This window comes from Aquila chrysaetos, chromosome 20, assembly GCF_900496995.4.
Source record: "Aquila chrysaetos chrysaetos chromosome 20, bAquChr1.4, whole genome shotgun sequence".
NCBI classification, from domain to species: Eukaryota; Metazoa; Chordata; class Aves; order Accipitriformes; family Accipitridae; genus Aquila; species Aquila chrysaetos.
Window position 1 is genome coordinate 8,229,992 of NC_044023.1, and position 15,695 is coordinate 8,245,686.

The 15,695-nt window shown below is 69.0% G+C and overlaps 3 protein-coding genes across 8 annotated transcripts; 1 reads left to right on the top strand and 2 right to left on the bottom strand.

Moving 5' to 3' along the window:
* Positions 1–2,775: 2,775 nt before the first annotated feature.
* IFRD2 (interferon related developmental regulator 2) lies at positions 2,776–6,778 on the top strand. 2 transcript variants are annotated; one of them, XM_030043584.2, is made up of 12 exons: positions 2,776–2,819; positions 3,132–3,248; positions 3,385–3,469; positions 3,604–3,728; positions 3,811–3,968; positions 4,198–4,248; positions 4,597–4,766; positions 4,880–4,985; positions 5,185–5,322; positions 5,469–5,597; positions 5,672–5,767; positions 5,913–6,778. In XM_030043584.2, the coding sequence occupies exons 1-12, from the start codon at positions 2,792–2,794 to the stop codon at positions 5,991–5,993; spliced, it is 1,284 nt and encodes a 427-aa protein (XP_029899444.1). In that variant the 5' UTR covers positions 2,776–2,791; the 3' UTR covers positions 5,994–6,778. The 2 variants fall into 2 exon arrangements, with proteins under 2 accessions (XP_029899444.1, XP_029899445.1); XM_030043585.2 differs by lacking the exon at positions 4,880–4,985.
* LOC115353738 (hyaluronidase-3-like) lies at positions 6,100–12,245 on the bottom strand. 5 transcript variants are annotated; one of them, XM_041118656.1, is made up of 6 exons: positions 10,193–12,245; positions 9,986–10,111; positions 8,911–9,022; positions 7,563–7,703; positions 7,270–7,479; positions 6,925–7,166 (listed from the first exon to the last, which is right to left on the bottom strand). In XM_041118656.1, the coding sequence occupies exons 1-6, from the start codon at positions 11,087–11,089 to the stop codon at positions 7,030–7,032; spliced, it is 1,623 nt and encodes a 540-aa protein (XP_040974590.1). In that variant the 5' UTR covers positions 11,090–12,245; the 3' UTR covers positions 6,925–7,029. The 5 variants fall into 5 exon arrangements, with proteins under 5 accessions (XP_040974589.1, XP_040974590.1, XP_040974591.1 ...); XM_041118655.1 differs by having other exon boundaries at positions 6,100–7,479; positions 7,563–7,706; positions 9,986–10,075; XM_041118657.1 differs by lacking the exon at positions 8,911–9,022 and having other exon boundaries at positions 7,155–7,479.
* Positions 12,246–12,277: 32 nt separating this feature from the next.
* Positions 12,278–15,625, bottom strand: NAA80 (N-alpha-acetyltransferase 80, NatH catalytic subunit). Its single transcript, XM_041118658.1, is given in 3 exon segments — positions 12,278–12,459; positions 12,462–13,067; positions 15,573–15,625. Coding segments are annotated over 2 exon segments (720 nt in total). The 5' UTR covers positions 13,060–13,067; positions 15,573–15,625; the 3' UTR covers positions 12,278–12,337.
* Between the last annotated feature and the right edge of the window lie 70 nt (positions 15,626–15,695).

A 15,695-nucleotide genomic window follows, 5' to 3' on the forward strand; every position in this document is an offset into this window, starting at 1 on the left:
CAGCATCACCGGGGGTCCTGATGTCACCCCAGGCAATGGGACATGGCTGGTGCCAGCGCCACTGGAGGCCCTGATGTCACCCCAAGCAATGGGACATGGCTGGTGCCAGCATCACCGGGGGTCCTGATGTCACCCCAGGCAATGGGACATGGCTGGTGCCAGCGTCACCGGGGGTCCTGATGTCACCCCAGGCAATGGGACATGGCTGGTGCCAGCGTCACCAGGGGTCCTGATGTCACCCCAGGCAATGGGACATGGCTGGTGCCAGCATCACCGGGGGTCCTGATGTCACCCCAGGCAATGGGACATGGCTGGTGCCAGCATCACCGGGGGTCCTGGCTCCCCCCCCAGCAGCGGGAGGCGGCAGGAGGTGCGGGCAGGACGCTGCTGCCCGTGCTGCCTTAAGTGCCGGAGCCGGGAAACGGGAGTTTCTGTTTCTGCTCCGGTTTCGGTTTCTGCATCCGCCGGCTGGAAACGAAAGTGCGAAGGGACCCCGCGGCGGCTCTGCCCCGCCCCCCCCCGGTCTCTCCCATCCCCCACGCGGGGCCGTGGGTGCCGCGGGCATCCCGGGTGCCGCGGGCTGGGTGCCCACGGGCAGCCCCGCTCGCCTGCGCTGGGTCATCCCGGGAAACTGGGAAGAGCCAAAAAACTGAAACTCGGGCCTGGAGACTCAGGGCAAGGGCAGGCAGGGACAGGAGGACGGGCAGGGGCTGCAGGCAGGCAGGGGCGGTGGGCAGGAGCAGGCAGGCAAGAACGAGAAGAGGAAGGGGACAGGGGGTAGGGGCAGGAGCAGAACGGGGCAGGGCGTCAGGGCATGGGCAGGAGACGGGCAGGAGGGGGACAGGGATGAGGCAGGGACGGGGCAGGAGCAGGGGCAGGGGCAGGGCGTCAGGGCATGGGCAGGAGGGGGACAGGGATGAGGCAGGGACGGGGCAGGAGCAGGGGCAGGGACAGGCGCAAGGATGGGGGTGGACGTGGGGTGCAGTTGGGCTCGGGGACGAGGTTAAGGGTACGGGCAGGGACAGGGACAGGGCAGGGGAGAGATGGGTAGGGACAGGGGCTGGCACAGGGAAAGCAGCAGGACAGGGACAGGGGTAGAGACGGAGCAGGAACAGGGGCAGGGATACAGGCTGGGGCAGGGACGAGGACAGAAACAGAGATACAGGCAGGAGCAGTGACATGGCCAGGGCAGGGATATGGGGAGGAGCAGGGATGAGTGTCCCCTTAGTGTTGGGTGACGAGACGGGGACCAGGACAGCAATACAGGCAGGGGCAGGGGTATCGGCAGGGATACAGGCAGGGATATGGGCAGGGGCAGAGGTAGAGACAGGGACAGGGATGTGGGCAGTGTTACAGGCAGGGGTAGAGACAGGGACAGGGGCAGAAATGGGGACAGGAGCAGGTATTTGGGCAGGGATACAGGCAGGGGCAGGGACAAGGACAGAATCAGAGATACAGGCAGGAGCAGGAGTGGGGCAGGAGCTGCGGAAAGGACAGAAGCAGGGATATGGGCAGGTATGCAGACAGGGGCAGGGATATGGGCAGGGACAGGGACACAGGGATGTGGGCAGAGAGAGGGAAGGGACAGGACCAGCAGCAGGCACAGAGGCACAGGCAGGGGCAGGGATGGGTGTCACAAGCATTTCACACCTGGCCCTTGCGGCCCGAGGAGCAAGGTGAGAACGACAAGTCATTCTTTATTTGCACCAATGGGGTGTCCCAGCCAAATCGGGGCACCCCAAATGTGGTTTCACCCATGGCTCTCATGCCCTTCAAGTGATGGGGTACAGCACGGCCTGACCAATCCCCACTCCCCCCCGACCTGCTTTGCAAAGCTGCTGCAATTCTATGGCGGCGGCACTCTTCTTCCCTCCTCCAAGTGTCCCTGGAGCCAGTCTCGCTAAGGGTACTTATCTGTGAGGCCAGCTAACGGGAGGGTCTCAGGGAGGTGTTGGAGGGGCTGGGCTGCTGGCCTTATCACGGCAGTCCAGGGGTAGCCTTCGTCCTTTGTGGTGGGGCTGTCCTCCTTCTCCTCCTCTTATCTCTCTGGGGTCCTGTAGCCATGCCTACTGAACTGTAACTATGCAGTATACAACATAAACAATAGACATGTATCTCTTTGGGAAAGTTCATACCGTTTCAAACTATAAAGACTAATTGGTACGATAGCTAGGGAATGAGATTTTCCTAGCGAGATGCAGGCAGGGGCAGGGGCAGAAGAAGGGGTATGGGCAGGGGGTATGAGCAGGGATAGTAACAGGCCAGGGGTGGAAATAGTGACAGGACAGGGACAGGGGCAGGGACACAGGCAGGGGCAGGGGTATGGGCAGGGATACGGGCAGGGATACAGGCAGGGGCAGGGGTACAGGCAGGGATACGGGCAGGGATACAGGCAGGGGCAGGGATACGGGCAGGGATACGGGCAGGGATACGGGCAGGGGTACAGGCAGGGGCAGGGGTACGGGCAGGGATACGGGCAGGGGTACAGGCAGGGGCAGGGGTACGGGCAGGGGCTGGTCTGCGGACACGGGCAGGGCCGGGCAGGGGGACCAGGGCCGGGGCGCAGGCAGGTGCCGGCAGCGCAGGCAGGTGCCGGCAGCGCGCGCCCGCTGCCCCGCGCGGCGCGTGCCGGGAGTTGCAGTCCGCGGCCCCGCGCGGGGCGCATGCGCGGGTGGCGACGGGCGCTCCCAGGGGGCCGCGGGGCGCTGGGGGGGGAGGGTGGAGCCGGAGGCGGGACAGGAGGCGGGGCCCTCCCGCCAGGGGAGGGGCGCGGGGTCCGCGCGCGCCGGCCATGCCGCGCTCCCGCCGAGCCGCGCGCCGTGAGTGGGGGGACCCCGGGCGCGGTGCAGGGCGGGAAGGCGGCGGACCGGGGAGGGGGGCTGGGGGCGGCGGGGCCGGGAGGGCCCGGGGGGGGCGGCTCTGCGGCGGGGGCCGCCGGGCCGGGCCAGGCCGGGCCGGGCCGGGCCGGCCTGCCCTGCCCTGCCCTGCCCTGCCCTCCCGGCAGCGGGGCGCGGGGTCCGCACAGGCCCCACGGCCCGCACAGGCCTCAGGCCTCCGCCGCCCCCGCGCCGCCTCTCCCCCGTGCGGCCGGGGCCGGGCTGACAGGAGCCCGTCCCCGACCTCCCCCGCAGGTGGCCCCGGCAGCGGCCGGGCGGGCTCGCCCGTCAGCGAGGAGGAGGCCGGCAGCGAGGTGCTGAGCCACTGCAGCAGCGCCAGCGAGGGGGCCAGCCCCGCCGAGGAGGGCGCAGGTGAGCCCCGGGGGCTGCCCCGCTGCCCCCTTCGTGTTCCCCCCGTGGGTGGCGGTGCTGCTGTCGTGTCCCCCAGCCGTGGGCCCCCCGCCTTCGCGCCCGGGGAACCTGTGTGACGTGGGTGCCGCCCCGGCAGGGAGCGAGGCGGTGAGCGAGCAAGGCCAGGAGGAGGAGGCGGAGGACAGGCTGAAGGAGCACATGGACAACCTCCTGGACAAGAGGTGAGGAGCGGCTGTCACCCCGCCGTGGGCACGCCGGGCACGCTGCCCGGTCCCTGCCGGCGCTGCCAGCCGGGGCCATGGACGTGCCCCGTCCCGGGCCGTCCCACCCCGTGACCTCCCGCGATCTCTTGCAGCGCCAAGACGCGGCAGGCGGCACTGCAGAGCCTGCGCCTGGCCTTCTCCTCCAAAACCCTCTCCGAGTTCTTGCTGGAGCGCCGCCTCACGCTCACCGACTCCCTGGAGAAGTGTCTCAAGAAAGGTCTGGGCGCAGGCGGGTGCCGGGGCTGGGGTGGTGGGGCCGGTGGCCGGTGTCTGAGGGAGGTCTCTCATGCTGCCTGCAGGTAAAGGGGAGGAACAGGCGCTGGCGGGCACCGTCCTCACCCTCCTCTGCCTCCAGATGGGCTCTGGCCCGGAGGCGGAAGAGGTGTTTCGCAGCCTGAAGCCCCTGCTCGTCAGCGTCCTGACGGACAGCACAGCCAGCCCTGGCGCCCGGCAGAGCGTAAGGCCCGGCCCCTTTCCTCCTGGGTGCGGGGGGCACCTTGGTGGTGGGGAGAGCCCAGGCAATACCTTTGGGGGCCCCTGCAGTCACGGGAGGGCGGCAGGATTGGGTCCTGTGGGGAGCAGTGGGGTAAAGCAGGGGCACTCCAACCCTGCTTCCCCTTGGCTGGGTGCTGGATCTGGCCTGGCACTGCCTCCTCTGACTGCCTTTTCCTCGCCTCTCTCGCCAGTGTGCCACGGCCCTGGGCATGTGTTGCTACATTGCCGCTGCTGACCTCGAGGTAACTGTGCCCGGGTGTCATCCGTACCCCTGCCAGAGGGCATCCCGGGGGCTGCTGCGCCACCCACCCTCAGCCCATGGTGCCAGGGCAGCTTGGAGCTGAGCTGGGGAAGGGGCACAGGGAAATCAGTGACAGCCCAGACCCCTTACCTGGGCAGCGTGGAGCTGAGCTGAGGCGGGGGTGGAATCCCACCTTGCAGAGATGGGGTGTCCTGAGTGGAGGAGAGTCCTGCCCTGGGGAGGTCCTGGTGCCCCTGGGCAGGGTGGGTGCCTTTCGGTCCCCAGTGCACAGTTTCACTGTGGCATCTTCCTGGCAGCTGTGGTCTGACAGTGGGTTTCCCCTCTCCAGGACCTGGTCTCATGCCTGTCCTGCTTGGAGGGCGTCTTCAGCTCCCCCAGCGCAGCTGAGGGGGGCTCGGCACCCGCCCACCATGGCCCTCTGCACTGCAGTGCGCTCCAGTCGTGGTCCCTGCTCCTCACCATCTGCCCCCCCTCCCACATCAAGAGTGTCTTGGACAAGTGAGTGGGGTGTGGGGGGTGCAGGGCCTGGTGTGGGGCAGCTGGCTGCAGAGGGGGGAGCCTCTGGGGTGATGCCCGGCCCCCCCGACTGCCCTCCTGCCTTCCTGTCCCAGTCACTGGCTGAAGCTGCCCCCGCTGCTGTCCAGCAGCAGCGTCACGCTGCGCATCCTGGCTGGGGAAGCCATCGCGCTGGTCTTCGAGCTGGCCCAGGACGTGGAGGTATGGCGGGGCGCTGCAGCAGCAGGAGGCAGCCGGTGGGCGGGCAGCAGAGCAGCAGGGAGCTGCTGGCAACGGCACCCTGCCCGTGCCCCAGCTGAGCTGGCACTGACGGCGTTGGGATGCACCAGACTGGCGTCACCAGCAGGTGCCCAGGCAGAGGAGCTGGCCCCAGTGCCAACCCCCCCTGTTTTTTGGGCAGGAGGACTTGTGCCACCAAGATACAGAGTTCCTGCGAGCCCAGCTCAAGGTTTTGGCTACAGAGAGCAGCAAGTACCGAGCCAAGACAGACCGACGGAAGCAGCGCTCCATCTTCCGGGACATCCTGCACTTCATCGAGGTACTGGAGGCTGGCGGTGCCCTTCCCTGCCGAGGCTGTGGCCGTGTGTCTGCTGCCCGGCTGCCTGGCGATTCTCATCTGCTGAGAGCCAGGGGACGCACAGGGCTGGTGCCCAGGTTATTGCTGATGCCCCTCTCTCCGCTCAGAGCGGGGAGTACCAGGAGGAGACCATCCGATTTGGCCTGGAGTGCATGTACCTGGACAGCTGGGCACGCCAGCGGACCTACCAAGCCTTTAAAGAGGTGCTGGGCTCCGGCATCCGCCACCACCTCCAGGTAGGGGCCGGGTGGCCGCATTGGGGGGTGCCAGACCAGTGCTGGCAGGTGCTGACAGGCCCCTGCTTCCGCAGAACAACGAGCTGCTACGGGAGATCTTCGGCCTCGGGCCCCCCTTGGTGCTGGATGCGGCTGCTCTGAAAGCCAGCAAGGTCTCCCGCTTCGAGAAGGTGGGTGCCACCACCCAGACTTGTGCCCGCAGTCCTCTCCCGTGCCGCCGCCGGCTCCAGCTGAGTGCTTGCATGTGGTGGGCGCCAGTGGAGAGGTGGGCAGAGGGGCAGCCCCTAACCCATCTCTCCTTCCCTCCCCTCCCAGCACCTCTACAACTCGGCTGCCTTCAAAGCCCGCACGAAAGCCCGGAGCCGGGTGCGGGACAAGCGGGCAGATGTGCTGTGACGGGCGGAGGGGGGGCAGAGCCCCCAGCCCACCTGGACTGCAGACCCAGCACTGTGAGGGGCAGGTGCCCCCAGCCCTCGGGCTTTTATTCATGTACAGCAGAGTATTTAATGCCTGGAGCTGCCCCACCAGGGGCTGCCCCCTCTTTTATTTTTTTAACCAAAAAAAAAGGATAAAAGGAGAGCAGGGGGGAGGTGGCGGTGTGCTGCTGTGTGCCTGCTCTGTGGCTGGGGCTCTGCGTGGCACGGCGGGAGGGGGTCATACGGGGCTCCTGCAGTCCATTTCAGAGGCAGGGCTCATGTCCTCCCTCCCCGGTCCCGCAGGGGCATCAGGGTGGCCTGGCACAGCCCGGAGGGCTGGGCGGGAGGGCAGAGCCGTGCAGGGCTGCGGGACAGCTGGCCCTGGTGTCTGTGCCTGCGGCAGGAGCGCTCCCCCAGGTCCCCCCTGCCACGCTGGGCACAGCCCCCGTCTCCGCAGCCAGCCCGGCACCCAGGGGTGGTGGCAGAGCGGCGTGGGGTGGCAGGCTCTGCCCAGCCCTGCCAGCTGCCCGCTCTGAGCCCTTTTCCAGCCAAATGCTTTATATGAAATAGTTCTCTTGTGGGAAATTAATTACAGTGGGGTGGCACAGCAGGCAAATCCCGGGGCTGCCTGTGCAGCCCTGGGGGCCGCTGCCCGGGTGGGCATGGGGCTGCGCCAGCTGGGAGTGCCTGCCACCCTGGGAATGTATCTATGGTGGTGATTTTCTAAGACTTTGATTACAGGAGGTAATTAAAAGGCTAATTGGAGGGTGCCTTCTGCCTTGTTGTTAAGAGGAAGGGCTGTCGCTGGGGTGGGTGCCGGTCCTTGCAGTCCTGTCCCTTTCTCTCGCGGCCTGGGGCAGGGGCCAGGATTGCCCCCGCCACCCCCTGCGCCCCGTGGGGCGATGCTGCCAGGTCCGAGCGGGATGGGGGGCTGGTAGGGCTGCCCGCTCCCCCCTCCCGCCCTTCGGCGCCCCTTCCCGTGGTGTCCCGGTGTCCGAGGGGGGGCTGGGAGCGGCTCAGCGGTGCCCGCCGGGCTCGGCGCTGGCGTTGAGGCGAGCCCAGAGCTGCCCGCTGGCTGCCCGCAGCTGGCGCATGGCGTCCTCCTGGCTCTCCAGCCACTGGGCCAGCGCCCGCACCGACTGGCTCTGCAGGACTGCGGGGAGAGGACGGGGACACGCTGGGGACGGGTGGCCTGGCCTTCCCGCAGCCTCCCCCCCCCCCCCCCCCGGCCCCCCGCCCTGCCCAGCGCCACGTACCACTCAGGTAGATGGCCAGCGTGGCCAGGACCAGGCTCGCCAGCGCCAGGAGCCCCAGCAGGGCCAGGAGCAGGGGGTGGCCGGGGCTGAGGCAGGGGCAGGGGCTGGCGGCGGGCACGGGTCGCAGGGTGGGCAGGAGCGGCGGGGGGCCGGGGGGCACGGGGCGAGGCGGGGGCCCGCGCAGGCTGCTGGAGGGAGCCGGGCCGTTGCCTGCGGGCAGGGGAGAGAAGAGGTCAGAGCCCAGCCGCCGGCACGGCCAGGGCTGGCGCGGCCCCTCCTCGCCCCGCTCTCACCCTCGGCGCCCTTCTGCCCGCCCGAGGCCCAGTGCAGGTCGCTGATGGACTCCACGGGGCGCAGGCTGATGGCTCCCGTCTCGCCGCCGTCGGGGTCCCCAGGCTCTGCCGGCGCGGCACCCTCGGCCCTTCCCATGCCGTCTGCTGGGAGCGGAGGCAGAAGGTGAGCGTGGGCCCTGCCAGCAGCCCCTGCCTGCCCCGGGCACCCCTATGGGGACCGGACCCCTCCCGGAGGTGACCCCAGCTTTGACGCCAGCCCGGTGCCGTGCCGGGGCAGGCAGCCGACGCCGGTGTTCCCTCGGCACGGCCGCGGGCGGGCGAGTGCTGGCTGTGCCCCCCCCCTGGCCCCGGTGCTGTCGTCGGAGCGGTTAGTGGTTGCCTGGTGGCCACGATCCCAGAGCCTTGTTAGTGGGGCTGGAATCTGGCCCTGGCTTGGGGGCAGGAATGTGCCCCCCCCCCGGGCCCCAGGTAGCCAGGGCGCCGCGGGGCTGGCTGGGGCTCCCCCGGGCCAGCTGGGAGCTGGTGGGGCAGGGGCAGGACAGTGCCAGCTCCAGCCCGCGGCATGGTTTGGCTTGCCCTGCGGGCACCGTGCTCGTGCGCTGCTTAGGGGTGCACGGACGGAGGTGTGGGGTGCGTGCTGTGCCAGGGGATCCTGGTACCCGCCATCCAGGTGGGCCCGTTCCCCGTGGGAACAAGGGGGCTTTTTGGAAGTAGGCATGGCTCCAGCACCATCTAGGGAAGCAACCATACCTGCACTGGGGTAGAAGGAAAGGCCTTTTTTTGGGGGTGTTTGCGTGTTTTTGAGCAGCGGGCAGGGCCTGGGCGCCGTGCCCACGGCGGAGCAGGGCAGGGTGGCACTGTGCCCACTCCCAATCCCTCCCGGGGTCAGTGGCGTGTCGCAGGGCAGCGTGGCGCCGTGCCGCTGCCGGCGGGGCGGTGCGTGCCGCCAGCCGGGTTGGCAGGCGTCGGGGCTGGGGGGCCTCAGCTGGTGCCCAGGGTCCTGCCGGACCCTCCCCAGGTCTCTGCCTTTGGCTGGGGGCTGGCCCGTGGGTACCCCCATCACCCCTGCATCCGCTCACCCCCGCCTGGGGGGCACGGCTGGTCCTGTAGGTTTGGTGCAGGGGGCTGTGCCAGCCAGGTGCCTGCCCCCCTCCCCAAACCCTGCTGCCCTGTGCCTGCAGCCCTCCAGGACCCCCTTCTTCCCCAGGCAGGCATCTCTGCCTGCAGCCCCTGCAGCAGAGCGCAGCATTTGGCCGCTGCTTCCATCCCAACCCCACGGCCTCGTGCCACCCGGTCCCCCCCAGGGTGCCAAGGCCCCCGCCAGCCCCCAGCCCGCTCCCCAGCCTACCTTCTCCAGCCTCCCTGGGCATGGCTCCCTGTGCCCGGGCAGCGTGAGTGGGCAGCGAGGCGGTGTGGGGCCCCTGGGAGCCGGGCACTGGGTTCCCAGTGCGCCAACTGCGCCGCTTAAAATAGGACAGTGAGAAACACGGTTGGGGGGTGGATAAAAATAGCCGTGGGGAGGGGGGCCCAGCGGTGCAGTCAGGGCTGCCGGCAGCATGGTGCCAGCGTGGCAAAGGGATAGCAGCCTGTGGCAGTGCCCCATGCCCCCCCTTCAAGGGTAAAGGGGCTGCCAGCTCCCCATGGCATCAGGGCAGAGCCCGTGCAGGGAAACTGAGACACCAGTGGGCCCATCCAGAGCCAAACTGGGGTCTTCGCTGCCTCTCAGCAGCAACAGCAATTGTGCCCAGCCTGGGGGCACCAGGGAGCCCCCCCCCAGCTTTGCCCACAAGGACCATGCCAGCTGTGTCAGGAGGATTTATTTAAGTTAATGAGACCATAGGAAGCGCTGGGCAACAGCACTGCTAGGGTAGGGGACCATGGCGGTCCCCGGCCCTGGTCACCAGCCCCACGTGCCCCGTGGCAGGCAGGTGTCGGAGGACGGGAGATCGTTCTGCCCGTAGAGGCCACGAGCGTGGGTGGGTGCCAGGCAGGAGGCAGCAGGGCCAGTCTGGACCCGCCGGGCACAGCCCTCGCCGGCCCAGCCGCGGTAGCAGTGGCAGCGGAAAGAGGCCGGCGGGCTGGCACCGGGGCCAAGGTGCAGGAGGCTGCCCAGGTCGTGGGGCTGCCGGCGCACGCAGCGCCCGTGCCCGTGGCACTGCCCGTAGCTGCACTCCCGGGCTGCTGCCATCACGTTGGCCACGTAGGGACCCAGGGTGGACGTGAGGTAGTGGCGCAGGCTGGCACAGCTCTCCTGCGGGGGGTGGGGGAAGCACCAGTGAGAACCTGCCTCGGCACTGGGGTCCCTCCGGCCACCCCTCCCCGGGAGGGCACAGGAGATGTGGCCGTCCCGTCCGTCCCATGCCCACGCCACCTCCTGCCGCCCGCCGCGTGCCAGCTGCAGTGCAGCAAGGGGCCGTACTCACAGCCGAGCGGGAGTACGACAGGTCTCCCCAGAGCACGAGTCCGGCCGCACCCAGCGCCGCGCTCTCCCCGATGGTGTGCACCAGGTCAGCCTGCCGGGGGGAGAGAGAGAGAGAGACATAACCGGGCTGGGGGGGCACAGGCCGCATCCCAGTGCCAAGCAGGACCCCCAGCACACCCGCTGCCAGCCCTGGCCCCGCGGTGCTTACCAGCTCCAGGAATCTGGGCGAGCGGCGGAAGGAGAGGCGGGAGTAGGCGACCACGGGCAGGAGGCCGTCGGCCCCGAAGGCGGCCACGCGCAGGGCCTCGCGCAGCCGGTGGTGCACGTAGCGGCGGCGCAGGGCGGGCGGCAGCGCCGGCGGCAGGTAGATGCTGGGGTAGAGGGCTGCCGAGGCGGCCCAGAGCCAGCCCAGACGGTTGTTGCGCCGCACCTCCGCCGGCCGGCACTGCCCGGTGTAGTTGGCCTCCTTGGCCCAGTTGCCGTTGAGGCAGTCGGGGAAGCGGTAGAAACCCCAGAGCCCCCTCGGGCGCACGGTCCGTCCCAGCAGCAGGGTCTCCTCCATCAGAGTCTGCGCCGCCTGCTCAAACTCCCACCGGGCCAGCCGGAGCCGCCGCCGCGCCGGCAGGAGGCCGTGCCGGTCCCGCACCCACTGCTCCGAGGCCGCCCGGTAGATCCGCTTGGCCCCCCAGTTCTGGGCCCAGAGGGGCCTCCACTCCTCCCAGTCCACCACGGCCAGGCCGCGGAAAGCGCGTTGCAGGAGGAGGCGGATGTCCGCGGCCACCCTGGCGAGGTGGGCACTGAGTGGGACCCGCTGGGGGATGCCCCCGTTGCGGGGGACGCCCTGCCGCGACAGGTAGGGGTACAGCCCAAACTTGTTCTTGTAGAAGATGGTGATGTTCTGGCCGGCGAAGCGGCCATCCTGGTTCTCCACGATGCCGTAGTCACCGAGGGGCAGCCCCACGCCGAAGCGGCGCTGGCAGCGGCCGGTGGGGATGTTCCACACCACAGTGAAGGGCTGGCCGCCCGCCAGGGGCTCCGGTGCCGGGCTTTCCCCACCGACTGTGCCCAGCGCCAGGCAGGCCCAGAGCGCCAGCGCCGGCACCATCCTGCGTCGCCGGCCGCCTGCGGGGCCGGCACCCTGCGGGGAAAGGAGAGCGGCAGGGGTGAAGTGGCAGGGCGCAGCGGGCACCCCGGCTGTGCTGGCGCTGCCGCCCTGGCACGTGGTGGGCTAGGATCGGCCACAGGGGCCGGGCTGCCCCACAGGCACGTGCTGCCCACCCCAAAATCCCACGGGACTCAGCAAATTGAGGGTTTCGGACACCTCGTGCCTCAGTGCCACCAGCGGGCACCTCTGCCTGCTGCGCCCCGGTGCACAGAGCCCCTGCCTGCGCCACCACAGCCGTTGCACGGCTCTGGCGCGGCACTGCAAGCTGCCGACCCCGCTGCCTCAGTTTCCCTGCTGGCTCCTAGCCCTGCCCGTAGCGGGGGCACCGTGACCCCTTCTTCCCCGTTTTGTAGCAGGGCCTAGCCAGGCTGGGTGCCCTGCTGAGGGACGGAGTCCCCCGAGAGGTGTGGTGGAGCCAAAGGGGCAGCTCTGTCCCCCCAGGCTGGGCAGGGATGGGGGGGGGCCAGCTGCCCCTGCCTGGTGCCGGCCAGCTGCCCGGGGCGAGGGGATTAGGCCGGAGATGGGCCCGGGGGCGGCGTGACGCAGCAAGGACAGTGCTAATCCCCCGGCACGGGGCCCAGCCGCTCTCCCTGACCTTCCTGCTCCCGCGCCTCCGGCCCTCGCTGCTGTCAGCTGCCTCGGGGGGGGGGGGGGGGCCTGGCCGCCTGCCCCCCTCGCGGTGCAGTGCAGGGGACCCTGCAGCCCACCTCACCCTCCTGGGGCCTCCTCCCCCTCGTGCCCCTCCAGCCATCGTGTGCCTCGGTTTCCCCAGGCTGCTCAGTGGGGACAGTGGCAGCCACGCTGGCGGACACGGCATGCTGTCAGCCCCAGCTGCCCAACAGCGAGTCCCCTGGGTGGAGGAGACACTGGTGGGACCGGGCGGCGCTCCCGGGACCAGTCCCAACCCCAGAGCCCGACGTGAGCCCGGCTCCCTGCCATGCTGGTGGTTCCAGGGCTCCGGCCAGGTGAGGCTGGGGGCCGGGCGAGAGCGGATCCAGTGTGCCCAGACAGGGCAGGGTGTGGGATCCGCATCCCCGCCGGCACCCACCCCGGCAATGGGGCCAGGGCAAACCAGGGAGGCTGGGAGAGCTGGCGTCAGCCCTGAAGAACGGCAGGCAGTCAGGCAGCACCGGGGCAGGCAGCCCCTGCCCGCACTGCTTTTAATCACCGGCTCGGGGCCCCGGCCCCTCAGATGTCCTTCTTCATCCAGAAGATGGGCAGCCCTTTGGCATCGCGGTGGGGGGTGTCCAGGAGGCTCTGCCCGCTGCTCTCGGCCAGGACTCCCCTTGCCCAGATCACGGTTGGCGGGGGGGGGGGGGGGGGGGAGCGGCGGGGGGCGGGAGGGGAGGGGGGGGGGCAGAGGGCACCCTTGGCCTGGTGGCGGTGGCAGTGGCAGTGCCAGGAGGGGCGGAGAAGAGCCGCAGCACCTCGGCGGGTATGGCGGGGCTGAGGAAGGCCACGCTCTGCACCGGCTCGCCCAGGACGAAGCCCAGGTGGGCATAGAAATGCTGCTTGTCGTGGGTGGTAAGATGAAGGCAGCCGAAGCCCCGGGCCCGGGCCCACCGCTCGGTGGCCTCCATCAGCTGCCGCCCGTAGCCCTGGCCCCGCAGCGCCCGGGCCACCACCACGCTCTCCACGAAGAGGTCGCGGGGACGGCCGGCCACGCGGGAGAGCCGGACGTGGCCCACGAGCTGGCAGGGACCCTCCCGGGCGGCGAGGGCCTCGGCAGGGCCCCGGCTCCGCAGCAGCAGCAGGCAGATGGGGAAGGCATCCGAGGAGCGCTGGAGCGTGTGGAGCCGCGACGCCCGGCTCTTCCCCCACTCCTCGCCCAGCAGCTTGGCGCAGGCCTCCAGCAGCTCCGGCCTCCGGTGCAGAGGGACCAGGCTGAGTTCCTCCGACATGGAGCCCATTCTTCTCACTGACAGGAGACCAAGTAGGCCACAGCTTAGAGGCTGCAGGGGTCAGGCTGCGTGTGTCACCCCGGCCCCGGCGCAGGCATGGCTCCCCAGCGGCACGGCCAGATGGGTTTGCAGGGGTTAGCGGCGGGTCCGAGGCCAAACGACAGCACCGCGGCAGGGAAGCGGCGCGTGGTTCCAGCTCCAGACGCCCGTGCTGTGAGACCTGTGGGCAGGTCTGGCACTGCCGAGCCGGCGGAGGGGCAGGGGCAGGAGGCACAGGGCTGGCCTTGCCCCCTCCCCAGCCCTGCCACCAGCTCCTGCCACCTGGGCACCCGCCTGAGACCGGCCAGCTCATCACATATGTATCCCCAGCCTGCAAAAGCGGCCTGCAGTGCCGTGGAGCTGAGCAGACCCCAGCCGTGCCACGCCAGTGCGAAGGCTTGGGGGGACCCTGCTGGCCTCCAAGGGGGCAGAACCCTGCCACAACTGGTGAGCGGCAGGGAGCCCTCTCCCGGCCTGGCAGCCGTTCCCCTTGCGAAGGAGAAGCCACAGGCAGAGGGCAGGAGGAACCGCTGCACCGGCTCACCAGCTGGGGTTGAGCAAACTGCCCTGCTTCCCTCTCTGGTGGGGGGAGGGCCTGGCCCTGCCCCCCCCCCCCCCCCCCTCAGGGTGCCCCCAAAAGTCACCCCCCCAGCTCCAAGACCCCTGGCTCCCACCCCAGCCTGCACTCCCTGCTTTGGAGGCCAGGCAGCTCCCCGAGGCCCCATCGGCACCCCCAGGTGGGTGATGCTTTTCCTTCCATCTCTCCAGCAAACCCATGCTAGGACTCTGCCAGCACCCTTCTGCACTCGGAGGGGGGGGCCCCAGTGGAGGGGGAAGCCCCCCTCATGCCTGCCCTCCTGCTGCTTCTGCCTGCGGTACCACACCAAGCTTCACCCACCCGGGTGCCTGGTTCCTCCCTATGCCTGCCCCTCTCCAGGCCCTGCCCAGGGGCATGGGGCTGCCCACTCTGCCTGCTGCTCACCCTGCCTGCACTCACCCTGCCCACCTCTCACCCTGCCCGCTGCTCCCACCGCTCACTCTGCTCACACTCACCCTGCCTGCTGCTGCCGGCTCCCGCGCCGTCAGTGCCTGCGCGGCAGCGCGGCAGGAAGCAGCCCAGGCTCGCGGCCGACCGCAGCGCCTGGTTCTGCTTCCCCAGCATGCATGACACGTCTGTCCAGGGCACCTCCCCCAGCACCCAAAACAGACTGCACCCCCGCACAGGGCAGCCCACCCTGCCTGCACCCCGTATCACTCCAAACCATGCTACACCTGCACATGGTGCACAAACCTGAACGGCACCACCCAGCTGATCACTGCGCCCACCCCACGGCTAGACCTCCCAAACACATGGCCCCCAGCCCATCGCTGATGATCCCTGACCCGTCACTGACCCCATCATTGACCCCATCACTGACTCCATCACTGAGCTCATCATTGACCCCAGCACTGAGCTGATCATTGACCCCAGCACTGAGCTGATCATTGACCCCAGCACTGGACCCATCACTGACCCAATCACTGACCCATCCCTGACTCCACCACTGGGCCCATCATTGACCCCATCACTGACCATCATTGACCCATCCCTGACCCCATCACTGACTCCATCACTGAGCCCATCATTGACCCCAGCACTGGACCCATCACTGGGCCCATCATTAACCCCATCACTGACCACCAGTGACCCATCACTGGACCCATCACTGACTCCATCACTGAGCCCATCATTGACCCCAGCACTGAGCCCATCATTGACCCCAGCACTGACCATCATTGACCCATCCCTGACCCCATCACTGACTCCATCACTGAGCCCATCATTGACCCCAGCACTGGACCCATCACTGGGCCCATCATTGACCCCATCACTGACCACCAGTGACCCATCACTGGACCCATCACTGACTCCATCACTGAGCCCATCATTGACCCCAGCACTGAGCCCATCATTGACCCCAGCACTGAGCCCATCACTGACCCATCCCTGACCCCATCACTGACTCCATCACTGAGCCCATCATTGACCCCAGCACTGAGCTGATCATTGACCCCAGCACTGGACCCATCACTGGGCCCATCATTGACCCCATCACTGAGCCCATCACTGAGCCCATCACTGACCCATCCCTGACCCCATCACTGACTCCATCACTGAGCCCATCATTGACCCCAGCACTGAGCCCATCATTGACCCCAGCACTGAGCCCATCACTGGGCCCATCATTGACCCCATCACTGACCACCATTGACCCATCACTGAGCCCATCACTGACTCCATCATTGACCCCAGCACTGACCCCAGCACTGAGCTGATCATTGACCCCAGCACTGGACCCATCACTGACCCAATCACTGACCCATCCCTGACCCCATCATCGACCCCATCGCTGACCCATCACCGGACCCCTCTTCCCCTCCCCTTTCCCCCTTCCTTCTTCCCCCCGCTCCCCCGTTCCCGTCCCCTTCCCGCCCGTACCGACCTGCCGGCCCCGCCGCCGCCGCCGCCGGCGCCGCTTCCGCCGTCGAGCCTTCACTTCCGCCGCCGCCACTTCTCAGCGCCCGAACCGCGCCCCCTGGCGGCCGGAGGCCGCGTCCCCTCACGC